General features: G+C 43.8%; 1 protein-coding gene across 1 annotated transcript in view; it reads left to right on the top strand.

Annotated features, from left to right (window-relative positions):
- LOC144756204 (vitellogenin-A2-like) overlaps window positions 1–13129 on the top strand; it is an 80018-nt gene that overhangs the window by 38789 nt on the left and 28100 nt on the right. The window contains exons 16-20 of the mRNA XM_078645816.1: window positions 2395–2514; window positions 2606–2795; window positions 2941–3034; window positions 7720–7905; window positions 10379–10526. Coding sequence (XP_078501942.1) covers window positions 2395–2514; window positions 2606–2795; window positions 2941–3034; window positions 7720–7905; window positions 10379–10526 — 738 coding nt within the window. The remainder of the gene's footprint in view (window positions 1–2394; window positions 2515–2605; window positions 2796–2940; window positions 3035–7719; window positions 7906–10378; window positions 10527–13129) is intronic.

Here is a 13129-nt window from a genome sequence, read left to right as displayed (position 1 = left end):
AGTCAGACTAGTCAAACAAGTGCAACATCAAGCAAAAAGTGGGGGTAACCATAAGAAGCAGATCCGACTTTGCTACACTCTCCTTCTTGGAGAATAACACTTTCCAGGTCTTGTATCAGTCTTGTTACTCAGCCAGCCTCCCCCTTAGTCCCACCCAGAGCCCCACCCTTTTTAATATTGATATGCTTTCCCTTGCTGATATAGTGTGCTTATTTGTGTTCTCTCTGGTTTCCATGCCAACAACAATTAGTTGGTCATGTCAATCTCCCCCGAGCCCAGCTCTAGGCATCTATCTTTTATCCTATGTCTTCAGGAAGTAGCCAATTGGATGACTGGTTGTAGACTATGAGGCAAAGCTGAAGTTATACTGCTGGGCAACAACTTTTGCAGCAGTGCCCTGAACCCTTTACAAGACTGGCTGAGCAAGCTGCCTTTCCCTAAAAGCTAAATAAAGCGCCTTGGGAAGTGTTTAGATTTCAGTCTCATGATGGATAATCAAGCCAAAAAAATTGCTGTTGGCAGCTATGGCATCTTGAGACTCCTGATGAAGGTTCTCAACCGTCTTCCTTCTACAGCTAGAAGAGTGATTGTTCAGGCTCTTGTGCTATCACATCTTGATTACAGGAATGCCTTGTATCTCGTGTCACCTCGCTATGTTGTCAGAAGGTTGCAGACCATGCAGAATGCTGCTGCATGACTTCCGATGCACATCCCTAAGCATCAGTCTGCTGCAAGGGCTCTTAGAGAACTGCACTGGCTCCCAGTTTATGAGTTCAGTTCAAGGCCCTATGCATAATGCACAGAGCAATCAATAAAAAAGGCCCCTCACTGTTAAGATCGCTAGCCTACCCATATCTGCCTGGGAGACTTCTTAGATCTTCTTTAGCACATCTACTAAGTGTCCCTACTATACATAAAACCGAATGGGGTGGCCGTTGTACTTCTTTTTAGGGCCAAAACTTTGAAGTACCCAACCCTTGGAACTGTGCTTACTGGAGCATAAACTACCATACCGCAAAACCTTGAAGACCTGGCTTTTCAGTGGCTAATCTTGCATTACAGCTACTGATGATTTGCGGTCTCGGTTGCAGCACTAGGAGGCCTATGGGTTCCTTGCGCTAAATAAAAACTCCAGGCTAGACTAGACAATCCTAGCAGGTTGTCTGAAATGCAAGTTAATCAGATTGGCTGAAACATTGTTGCACACGGATAATTGAAATAGTCACTTTCCATCTTGTGGCTATTTTGGGTGTTTAATGTGCATTGGAGTCCTGTTGCACCAAGCACATTCTGTCCGAAAAGGACAGAATGGCAAGGAGGGATTGGACCCCATCCGGCACTATTCAGTGCAAGGTTTTGTTGTCCAATCCTCATTAGACAAGATTGTCACAAAGTCTGTCTTACAACATTATAAGCCACCTTTAAACAGCATGTATTTATAAATATTACTAGAGCGGAGACAAAACGAATCCACAAAACAATAATATTATAAAATAACATTCAAAATGGGAAACGTGATTGGAATTTCCAGAGAACAAGTTTGTTTCACGGATGATGTGTAATAGCTGAACAGAGGACGCATTTCTGGGTTCCTGCAGCCTGGGGTCCAAATCTTAGAGCAAAAAAGAATCCTGAAGCTATGCTAGTCATATGAACAGTGCCACCCATATTGCTACACAGCAAAGTGGGAGAACTCTGATCATTATCATGGCCTCAGACATATAGATGTTTAGAACTTTGGATCCACCATGTATTGAGAATAAAATCTCACCCTTTATCAGCGCAGAGCATGGGAGCAAGTTCTTAAAAGAAGCACCGTGCCACCAGTCCGGTCGTTCAGTTACCCATGTTCTTCGCTAACCAATTCAACTTAAAGTCATTTTCACAGAAATCAAATCATATACCAGGCATAATTGCATTCGCACCTAAATGAGATCTTTTGATTCATGTTATAGATTAACTAACAAATACTGACATATGTTTTTTTGTTTATTCTCTTCTAAATAAAACAAAAGGCAAAACAAAGGCTAATGTTCATAGTTCAAACAAGATGAAATTGTAATCTGTGATCAGCCTTACATAGGTCGTGCTCCTTAAAGCCAGTGGTTGATGTGGAGGCACTGACCTTAGTTATCATGCCAGTAAGCTCAAGGAGGTTATTAGATAAATAATACGAACTAAGGAAGAAGTATACCAAAATAGACTATGACCTATTATTTTAATAAAGCCATCTATTTTCATCTTTTAGCATGCAACACTGGTAGGATTACCAATGCGTGTAGTACAAGCATGATCACTATATTGTACAAAGAACACTTGCTTCTTCGAAGAAAAGGTCCTGTGAACATTCAAATATAAACATTTTCTAATTGCTATGTTTCTCACCTTTTGCAGCTTCTGGGCTGGAAAGCATTGCCTTCTGAGGTCCCGCTCATTTCCGCTAACATTAAAGTTTTTGGCCAGGAACTAGCCTATCTTGACATCAACAAGGAATCAATCCAGAGTGCAATCAAGGTAAAACTTCCAACATTTTGACTTTTCTGTTTCGTAAATGTAGCCAATACTTCAGATTTGATCATTCTACTGCATGTGTACTTCTTCACAGGCTGTCAATGAACCAGCAGCAAGACATAGCATGGTGAGGACTGTTATCAACAAACTTCTTAATGGTGTTGTTGGGCAACTTGCCCAACCAGTGGTTGCTGCTGAGGTCCGACATATCGTTCCCACATGTGTCGGTCTACCTATGGAATGGAGTTTATATTCTGCTGCTGTGGCCAATGCTGCTCTAAACAGTAAGTAGTTGCACATGACTATAGTTTGCTATCTAAAATCATGGAAAAGCTAAAGTCTTGAACTTGTTTAGGATAGTATTTAGCAACAGCATCTAAATGTTGGAGCTGCTTCTCTAACTTTGATGTTCATGTTTGTCTTTCAAAGCTGATGTAAAGGTGACCCCCTCCCCATCATCGGATTTCAGTATTGCACAACTTTTGGAGTCTAATCTGCAAATCCATGCTGATGTAGCTCCAAGGTGAGATAATCAATTCTTTAATTTAGTTTAATATGCTACAGTTCTATAGAGTATTGAATAGATTGCCATGACTGTTTGGTTTACTGCTAATCTAGAAAATGAAGCATGCCTGGAATAGTTATGATATCTTTCTAGACACAGTTCCTAGATATTATGAATCTGATCCGAGTGCTCGATGCTAACATGGTTAATAGTGTGCAGGAAAATGCTGAAGAGAGAAAAAATAAGGTAATTTTAAGTCTAATATCCCATACACTCATATCTTGGGCAGACACTAGATCGCCTATGACCTTCATTGCTAATGGGTAGTTTTGTAGTGATTAGATGCCTGGAATAATGGTTGAATCGTTTACAGATTATCAAAAGTCCTCTAGATTTGAGCCTGGCAGAATGAAGCATAAGTGATAGCTAAACTTGTATATGGTCTCTAAAAGTTGAAATGATGATGGTCAAAGAGACCAGAAAGAAAGGGGCTTGCTTCTTGTGGGAAACAAATATAATAATAATGTGTTTGCATGACTGGGATATGAGAGAGTCCCTTCTAAAGACGATTCTGTGTCATCCATTACATGCAGCCATGAAATGGTGTGCTCAGTCTCAAACAACAGTGATAATTGAGTTTCATGGAGATCAAGAGCAGCCTTTTGTGCTGTATTCTTGAATAAAGTCATAGTGTTTGAGTGGGGACTGATGTGGTCAGATATACAGTAGTCCATGCTGAAACAAATGTAGCACTCTGAAGAGGCTGCATTTCTTTATAGGAATATTTGGCAGTCTTTCGTGAAAGAATTTGAATAATATAATCTGATCAGTGCATTTACCACATTCAGCAATATCTGGAGGCACAGTGCGTAATTCAAGGAGGGACGTGGGCTCCTTGTTTAGTGAGAGATGCAGAAAAAAGATTACCAAAAAGTAGTCATTGTACAAATCTTTGGACACTTTTTTGACACTATTATATACAAATGAGTGTTACATGTTACATTTTGATGTACAGTGGATTTGGAGGCGTGGCCGCTTGGCATACATGTACTCAAACTGAATTTGCTCATCTACTGAAGAGTAATGATTAGATGCATATTTTCCCTTCTCTGATGTTCGGTGGGTATGATTCTTTCCTTGTTGGCTGCAAGACACCAAAGAGTTTGGAGGACCTCCTCTACTTCATTGAGTGGAAAATAGAATTTATGTTTCAGACACATGATACATGAACTCAAAATGTTAAGTGGTGAAGTGGAGCCTGACAGCTTAAAAGTCTTAGGGCCAGATGTACGAATCACCAATTTGCGACTCACATTGCGTCGCATTTGCGACGCACAATTTGCGACTCACAAATTGGGATGTATACTAGTGTCTCTGACACTATTAGCGATTCCTCATGGGGTCGCAAATTGTATGCCTCATGAATATTAATAAGCTGTCGCAATTTGCGACCCCATTAGGAATGGGTAGCATTCCCAGGGATGGTGGCCTGCTGGGGTCAGCAGGGGAAACATCACTTACAACGCAACTTTTACCACGCAGTGCCTTTACGACGCAACTTTTACAACGCAAACCATTAAAACGCATTGTGCTGGGGGGCGCTCTAGGATAGGGAATGTGTTTAATGTACTATCCAACGGATGTATGACGGTACCACGTGTACTTTTACAACGCGTACCGTTACAACGCTACTTTTACCACGCGAGTCGTTACCTCGACTTGCGTGGAGGGGCGCTGGATAGTAAATTTTTTAATTTACTATTCCAACTCCAGTCCCCGTGGACTCTAGGGAAGGAGTTGGATAGTAAATTAAACTATTTACTATCCTGGAGCGCCCCCCAGCGCAAGTCGTGGTAACGACTTGCATGGTAAAAGTAGCGTGGTAACAGTACCGCGTTGTAAAAAATGCGTGCTAACCGTTGTATACCCTATCCAACACCTTCCCTACTATCCACGGGGACTGGAGTTGGAATGGTAAATTAAACAATTCATTATCCAGCGCCTAAAAGCATTATGCGTTGTAATGGTATGCGTTGTAAAACTCGCGTTGTAAAAGCATGCGTTGTAATGTCGTACATCCGTCAGCAGACAACCATGTCTGGGACTGCTTTTAAATAAAGCAGTATTTTTTTTAATGCAGCTCGAAACGGGATGCATTTAAAAAAGAAAAATGAAACTTTTCCGTTTCATTTTTTAAGCGCAGGCAGCGGTCCCTGGGACCACTGCCTGCACTTAAACATATGGATGCCTTCATGTTTGTGACTGGTTTACCACCTACTTTAAGTAGTTGGTAAACTGCAAGTGCTTTGCAGCTGCAAATGCAGTAGCAAAACAATTGCACATGGCATAGTGATTTGCTATTAGGAAGGGACGCCCCTTCCTAATTGCGGGAGTCACAAATGCTATTTAGCGAGTCAATGACTCGCAAAATAACATTTGTACATGCCTTTACCCTTTTTTGCAGTCGCAAACGGGAGGAACTCCCATTTGTGGCCGCAAAAAAAGGGTCGTAGATCTGGCCCTTAGATTGTTGTCAAGAGGAAGGACAATTTACTATGTGTGTTATGTCTAGAGCTTCAATGCTAACATACAACTCTTATTACCAATGTTGTAGACTGGACGATGAGTTACAAATAATAATGATCTTGATAAAATTTGGAAAACCAGGTTCAGTTAGCAGGAGGGTAATTTTGTTTTCATAATTTTTATTACCTCAACTTTTCAATATCCCACTAAGTCTGGGTAATACCAAGGGATAACTGCCAAGAAGCTGGTCACATTTCCTTAGTCATTGACCGGAATAAAAACACATTCCTTGAGCTAACATCTTTGAAGAAATAACATTGAGAGGATCGCTTGCTATTACTAACACGTTTTGCAATGTTTTTTTATCATGCACCAACGTAGGGCTGACATAAAATATGCAGTATATGGATACTTGCGGCTTTAACAGCCCCCTTTAATGTAACTGCAACAAAAAGGAGTTAGTACTGGGAGGAGCCACTTAACCTCAGTGTAACTGGAACCTCACTTGGCAGACATTTACAAAGTGATGACCCATTAATGGAGAAACAGTTCAGAATGCATGTGCAGCATAAGGGGTATTTCATACAAATCAGGCTTCTGAGACGGATGTGGTTGTGTGGCCTTGGTGTGCTGCAATATCCTGGAGAGGATGATTGTTTCTAGTGAGAATTTGCATGGTCCTACCTCTCTGTGTGAGCGATCACCTGTTCGAGGGATGTTATATGTATCTAATCCATTTTCCAGCTATGGCGTTATCAATCAACAAAGGCCCATTTTCAATAGTTTTGATTTAAGTTGTGTTGCTTTTCTTGCTCTATCTCTTTATCACTGATGATCTATTACATTAAAAGCTACCAGTGACACCGGTAACATCTTCTTATAGAGGATTTGAAAACATACTAAATATCATATAGACCACTGTTGTATAAACAAACTGCTTTTTTCATACCTTGAAATCAGTGCAGTAGTGGTCTTTGTGGTAGGAAATGTGATCTACTGGCTGGTTGTTTGTTGTGAGAGAATAACCTGAGCTCTGGTACCAAGTTCCATTCCTAACCAAATTGTATAATTCTTGGCAACTCAGTGTATCCTCCAATTACTTATCTAGCAAGATTTCTAGTCACTTTGAAAATCGCTGTATCCTGCATTAAATGGTTTATAAACAGTATGAGGTCCTTCCCTGCTTTGTTTGAAAAGTGTTAAAATAGCTCACCTAGTTTGTGTTCAAGGAGACTTGGGACCATATGTATCAAGCAAATTCGCAATCGCAAAGGCCGAAATTCGCAGAATTTCGGCCTTTGCGAATGCTAATTTGCTAAATGGTATGTATGAAACATTTTGGCTGCAAAATAAGGAATCGCAAAATTTGCCATTCCTTATTTTGTGATTGCACTTAAGGAATCGCAAATTTTGCGATTCCTTAACTGCAATGTATCAAAGAAAAATTAATTTAAAAATGCCCATAAGAATTCGCAAATTACCACCAACTTCTAGTTGGTGGTAAGTTGCGAATTCTTTTACAAAAGCAATTTATTTAAAATCCAAATGTGCCATATGACGCTCATACATGCCCTTACGGCATGTATGTGCGCCATATGCCCACACATGTCATTTTCAGGGGTGCAGCAGGGTGTTCTTGAGACACCCCTGCACCCTTGAAAATATTCACAATTTGCGATTAGCAAATTGCTAATCGCAAATTTCCCCTTCATTCCTATGGGCCTCCTGGCCCATAGAAATGAATGGGAAATCTGCGATTAGCAATTTGCTAATCACAATTTAGGAATGTTAAGGAATCGCTAAAAAGAAGCGATTTCCTACATACATACCATTTTGCGATTTCTAAATAGCGATTCCGTAAAAATCGCTATTTAGGAATTGCAAAAAGGAATGTTGATACATATGGCCCTAAGTGATTATAAAGCTCTGCTACATTGGCATTGAGCTCTGGCACATGGTGATTTAAGTTCTGTCCCTAGAGCCACATCTTACTAAGAATACTTGTGTATTGCATAGATTTTGACAAATGCATCATCATGAACATGGCGGTTTGGTTTGGACCATTTAACTTTCCTCCTGCCACATATGGTTTTTAATCACACCCATGAAATCGTATAAGGAATTTACCTATAACTAAGATAGTCATGCTATATATGTGCATCTGGTTTCTCTTTCAGCGTGTCCATGCACACAGTTGCTACAATGGGAATAAACACCCACCTTATCCAGGCTGGAATTGAGTTGCACGCCAAACTACGTACAAATCTACCATTGAAATTCACAGCTAAGGTCGACATGAAAGCCAAAAACATCAAGGTTGAAACAATGCCATGCCAACAGGAGAATGAACTGTTACTTACAAGGTGGGTATACATTGCACTATCATTTTAATTAGTAGATGGCTCACACCCATGCATATAATGTTACTTAAGCGTATAGTCAATATTTTGGGGAAAGGGCCACTAATTATCCACTTCGTTTGTCTCCATTTTCAATATGGTGTTACCTATATGCAGGAGACATATCACTGATTCCTCTTGAAATATCATGCCATGTACAAGAGCTGATGCCTGATTCTAGGGGCATGAATTAGTGTTTGATAAACTATTAGAGTGCCCCTCTTGCTGCAGCTCACCGAGTGGAAAACAACACAATACATTTAGTAAGGTTTCTTATTTAAAGCGAATTGCAGGCCCTAACTAGCATCCAGAAATAATGCCTTCTTATTTTCCTGAATATGGCCTTGCTTCATGACTATCGTTCCCCAAAAAAGGTGATGGATGGAATGCTTGCAATTTGTTTAAACCTCTGGCAATCACTAGGGGTAGAATCCAAACACACAGATATTTTGCTCACCATGTCACCCTTAGTTTGGACCCAGTGATATGCAATTCAGTCTTGACAATATTCCTCATGGGAATAGTCCCGTCCGAACTGCCATTCCAGGCCCTCCCTAAACTGGAAAGCAAGCAACCCAGGACCAGTTTTGCCCTAGCTATGGGCTCATCAGCCAGGTACAGCTTGGTTCCAGTGACACAGTGAGCATAGGACCCACGTCTGGGCACGCCCATACCACTTAGGGCGATACATGAAACACACAAAAGGTGATGGGAGGCATGCTTGCAATTTGTCTAACCATTGGCAATCACTCGAGGTACTATCCAAACCCATTGCTCTTTTGTTCACCATGCCACCTCAGATGGGAACCAGCCAAATGCAAATCAGTCTCGACCCTGCTCATTATGGGAACAGTCCAACCAAAACTGCCAAGCCAGGTCTTCCATGAACCAGAAAACAAGCAACTCAGGACCAGGTTTGCCCAAGTTATGAGCTTATCAGCCAGGTACATCTTGGTTCCAGTGCAAAAGTGACCATGGGACCCATGTCTGGGCATACCCATTCCACTTAGGTGTGTGGTTCATGTACCACCCTAAGCGGCATGGGTATACCCAGATGTGGGTTCCATGGTCACTCTGCCACTGTAACCAAGCTGGACCCGGCTTATGAGCTGATAACTAGGGGGAACTGGTCCTGGTTTACTTCTCTTCTGGTTCAGTGAGGACCTGGCTTGGCAGTTCAGGCTAGACTGTGCCCCTGAGGAACAAGGTCAAGACTAATTTGGATAGGGCTGTGTCCAAATTAGGAGGCATGGTGAGCAAAAGAACAATGGGTTGGAGTGCTACCCTGAGCAATTGCTAGAGGTTAGACCTCTTGCAAACAGCCTCACATCAGCTTTTGTGTGTTTTATGTATCTCCCAAGTGACATGGGTATACCCAGAGGTGGGTCCCATGTTCACTGTGTGACTGGAACCAAGCTGTACCCAGCTGATGAGCCGCTACCTAGGGCAAAACTGGTCCTGGGTTTCTTGTGTTCTGGTTCAGGGAGGCCCTGGCTTGGCAGTTCAGGCTGGACTGTTCCCATGAGGAACAGGGTCAAGACAGATTTGCATAGGGCTGTGTCCAAACTGGGGAGGCATGATGAGCAAAAGAACAATGGGTTGGACTGCTACTCCAAGCAATTGCCATTAGTTAGATGTATTGCAAGCAGCCTCCCATCACCTTTTATGTGTTTTATGCACTCCACCTAAGTGGCATGGGTATCTCCAGACGTGGGTCCCATGCTCACGTTGTCACTGGAACCAAGCTGTGCTTGGCTGATGAGCCCATAACTAGGGCAAAACTGGTCTGCGGTTGCTTGTGTTCCAGTTCGGGGAGGACCTGCCTTGGCAGTTTGGGTTGAACTGATCGAATGAGGAACAGATTCCAGACTGATTTGCATATGGCTGGGTCCAAACTGAAGTGGCACGGTGAGCAAAACAATAATGGGTTGGAATGCTACCCTAAGCGTTTGTCAGTGGTTTAAACAAATCCTAAGCATTCCGTCCATCACCTTTTGTGGGGTTCGGTGGTGAACGAATCCAGGAAAACAGGAAGGCATTATTTCTGGATGCTAGTTAGGGAATTTTTTAAAGGAGCCTCCCATTACCTTTTGTGTGTTTCATATTGTTCACCACCTTCACAGCCTTTGTGAAATCCTCTCTCTTTGCCGTGTTCCCTAATGAATTGCACTAACTCCAACAGAAGACCTCTGCTCTTTGGCTTATTGCAGAATCCTGTACACTGGCCTTTGAAGAGGCCTCAAGCTAAATAAGAGAGAGTTTACATTACACCTACTTTTATTGCACTCCAATTGACACTGTTCCTAGAAAGATCACAGTAGCAAATACTTTGTTTAGGTTATGATTATCTGTAAAAAGTGATAGCTTCAAGCTAGCAAAACTTATGTTCTACGACCCTACCTGACATCTTAAAATTATTTCATCTTTGTGTTTTCAGGGCTCAGGTGTTTGCTGTCACAAGGAATGTAGAAGACCAGGATGCAGCCAAGAAGACCCCTCTTTTGCCACAAGGAGCTGTGCAAAACATTCTTAAGAAACATTTTGAGACAACAGGAAAGTCCTCAGCGGAAGCTGCTAGCATGATGGTTTGTACACTTGTATGTTTTCACAGCAGGGGTGTAATTTGAAACATAACAGTAGTGGAAGTGAATCATAGACCTTATAACCTTCATTGACAAGATAAGATCTTAAAAAGTGACATCACTAGGGTCCAAAATAAAGAGAGGATTGGTAAACTCGTACATCAAAAGGGTCGCACCAGACCTTATCCTCCTACAGGAAACACACCTCAGGGCAGGAAACTGCACGTTCATAGCGAGGGGGAGGTATAAAGTACTGACTCACGCGGGCTATATGTCAGGGGCCAGGGGAGTCGCAATCCTAATAAGCAAAACACATCCCTTTACCGTCACACGCTCGTGGAGCGATCCACAGGGGACATACGTGGGAGTACAGGGGTTCTGGAACAGGCGGCATATGACAATTGTCTCTGTATACGCACCCCCAAAACTCCAATCACGCACACTCAGGGAAATAGCATCCATCCTATTGGACACGGCTGACACGATGCAGATAGTGGGGGGGGATTTCAACGACGTCATGTCAGAAGCACTAGACCGTTCAGGTACAACACGCAGAGGGGGGACACAAACGGCATTGGCACAATTTATGGCGGAGATGGGACTCACAGATGCATGGCGCTGGCGACACCCGACACAGGAGACGTTCTCCTTCTACTCAGGGGCCCATAAAACCTTCTCCAGGCTAGATTACATCTTTATGGCCAGGCAATACCTGGCAGAGGGTGACGTGTTCGCCTACAAAGCACGGGGGATATCTGACCACTCGCCTCTGTATACACACTTAGGGAATCACACGGTGCGGCGCGAGACTGAGTGGCGCCTGGCAGCTTGGGACATTCAAACCCCCGAGATGACACGAGGGCTGCGGGCTGATGTAAAAGTATATGTGGCGGAGAACGAGGGTTCCGTAGACTCGGATATTACCTTCTGGGAGGCGATGAAACCGGTGCTGAGGGACAGGATCAAAGGGAGACTACGGGATGAGCGCCATAAACGGCACAGGGAGGCGACAGGGCTAGAAGCTGCCATCCTAGCGCTAGAAAGGGAATATCAGGTACACAAAGGGGAAGGCGTACTGAGGCGGTTGCAAGACAAACAAAGGGAATATAGGCAATTGGTCTCTAATGAGGCGAAGACACAATCACTAGCAACACTACACCGCCTATACGATGTCGGTGACAAGTCAGGCAAACTTTTGGCATGGCTCAGCAGGAGAGAACGAGCAGCAAGGTGGGTGGAGAAGATCAGGAAAGACGGGGGCATCATGGAAGCTACCGACAAAGGCATAGCAGAGGAGTTTGCACTCCACTATGAGGATTTCTATAGAGGCAGAGACCTCGGAACAGTTGACGAGGCCCTGCAGTATATGGAAGATGTGGATATCCCAGTGCTGGAGGCAGAACTCAGCGCCCCTTTGGAGGCGGACATCACAGTGGAGGAGGTTAGAGTAGCCATAAACAAGTTAAAAACGGGGAAAACGCCGGGACCCAACGGGTTTCCGGCGGAATTTTTTAAAAAAACGGCCGACTTGCTGACGCGCCACCTGTTAGCCCTATATGTTGAAGCCTGCGAACTAGGGTCTCTCCCACGGGACCTTACACTGGCGACCATAGTACCGATCCACAAACAGGGCAAGCCTGAGGAGGATTGTGCCTCGTACCGCCCAATCTCATTGCTGAACATGGAGGTGAAAGTGCTGGCCACGATTCTAGCAACACGTCTCCGGACGGTAGTTCCTGACCTTGTCCACACGGACCAGTCGGGGTTTTTGCCGGATAGAGCAACAAAGCTTAACCTCCGACGGACACACAACTGGCTCCAAGAAGTGAGAGATAAGACGGAACCACACTGGTTCATGTCCTTAGACGCTGAAAAAGCGTTCGACGCGGTACACTGGCCCTTTCTTATGGCGGCACTCAGGCGGTTTGGTTTTGGTCCACACTTCCAGAAATGGATAGGGCTGCTATACACGGCGCCGAGAGCGCGGGTACGAGTTAATGGTTGGCTATCGCGCGAATTCCGGGTAGAAAGGGGCACCAGACAAGGCTGCCCGCTGTCCCCGCTACTCTTTACACTCACGATAGAAATACTGGCGGCCAAAATTCGGCAGAACCCAAGGATCCATGGCTTTACATGGAGTACTTCAGGGGAGACACAGGAAAAGGTTTTATTGTACGCCGACGATGTCTTGCTGTATATTACGAAACCCGAGGTCTCAGTGGGCACGTTGTTCAGAGAGTTGGAGGGCTTTGGGGCAGTGGCAGGCCATACCATCAACTGGCACAAATCAGTCTTGTACATGCCGCAGGGTCCTGTGACACACGTGCCCCTACCAGACCGTTTGCTCACGACCACGGAAGGGTTTCAGTACCTTGGGGTCTATATCACTCTGGACAAACAGCTCTCGTTTCAAACCAACGTAGAACGAGTAATGAAAGAGGCAGTAGAGGATATGACGAGATGGAGGCTGCTACCACTCACCCTCCTGGGTAGGGCGGCTATGTACAAAATGATCACTCTACCGAAATTCCTCTACGCACTTCAGAATGAATATTACTCACTCCCGGCCACCACGATCGCCAAAATTCATGCAGACTTACGATCGT

This window comes from Lissotriton helveticus, chromosome 1_1, assembly GCF_964261635.1.
Source record: "Lissotriton helveticus chromosome 1_1, aLisHel1.1, whole genome shotgun sequence".
In the NCBI taxonomy this organism is placed as follows: domain Eukaryota; kingdom Metazoa; phylum Chordata; class Amphibia; order Caudata; family Salamandridae; genus Lissotriton; species Lissotriton helveticus.
The sequence above is the reverse complement of the archived record's forward strand: the minus strand, read 5'-3'. Positions and strand labels throughout refer to the sequence as shown.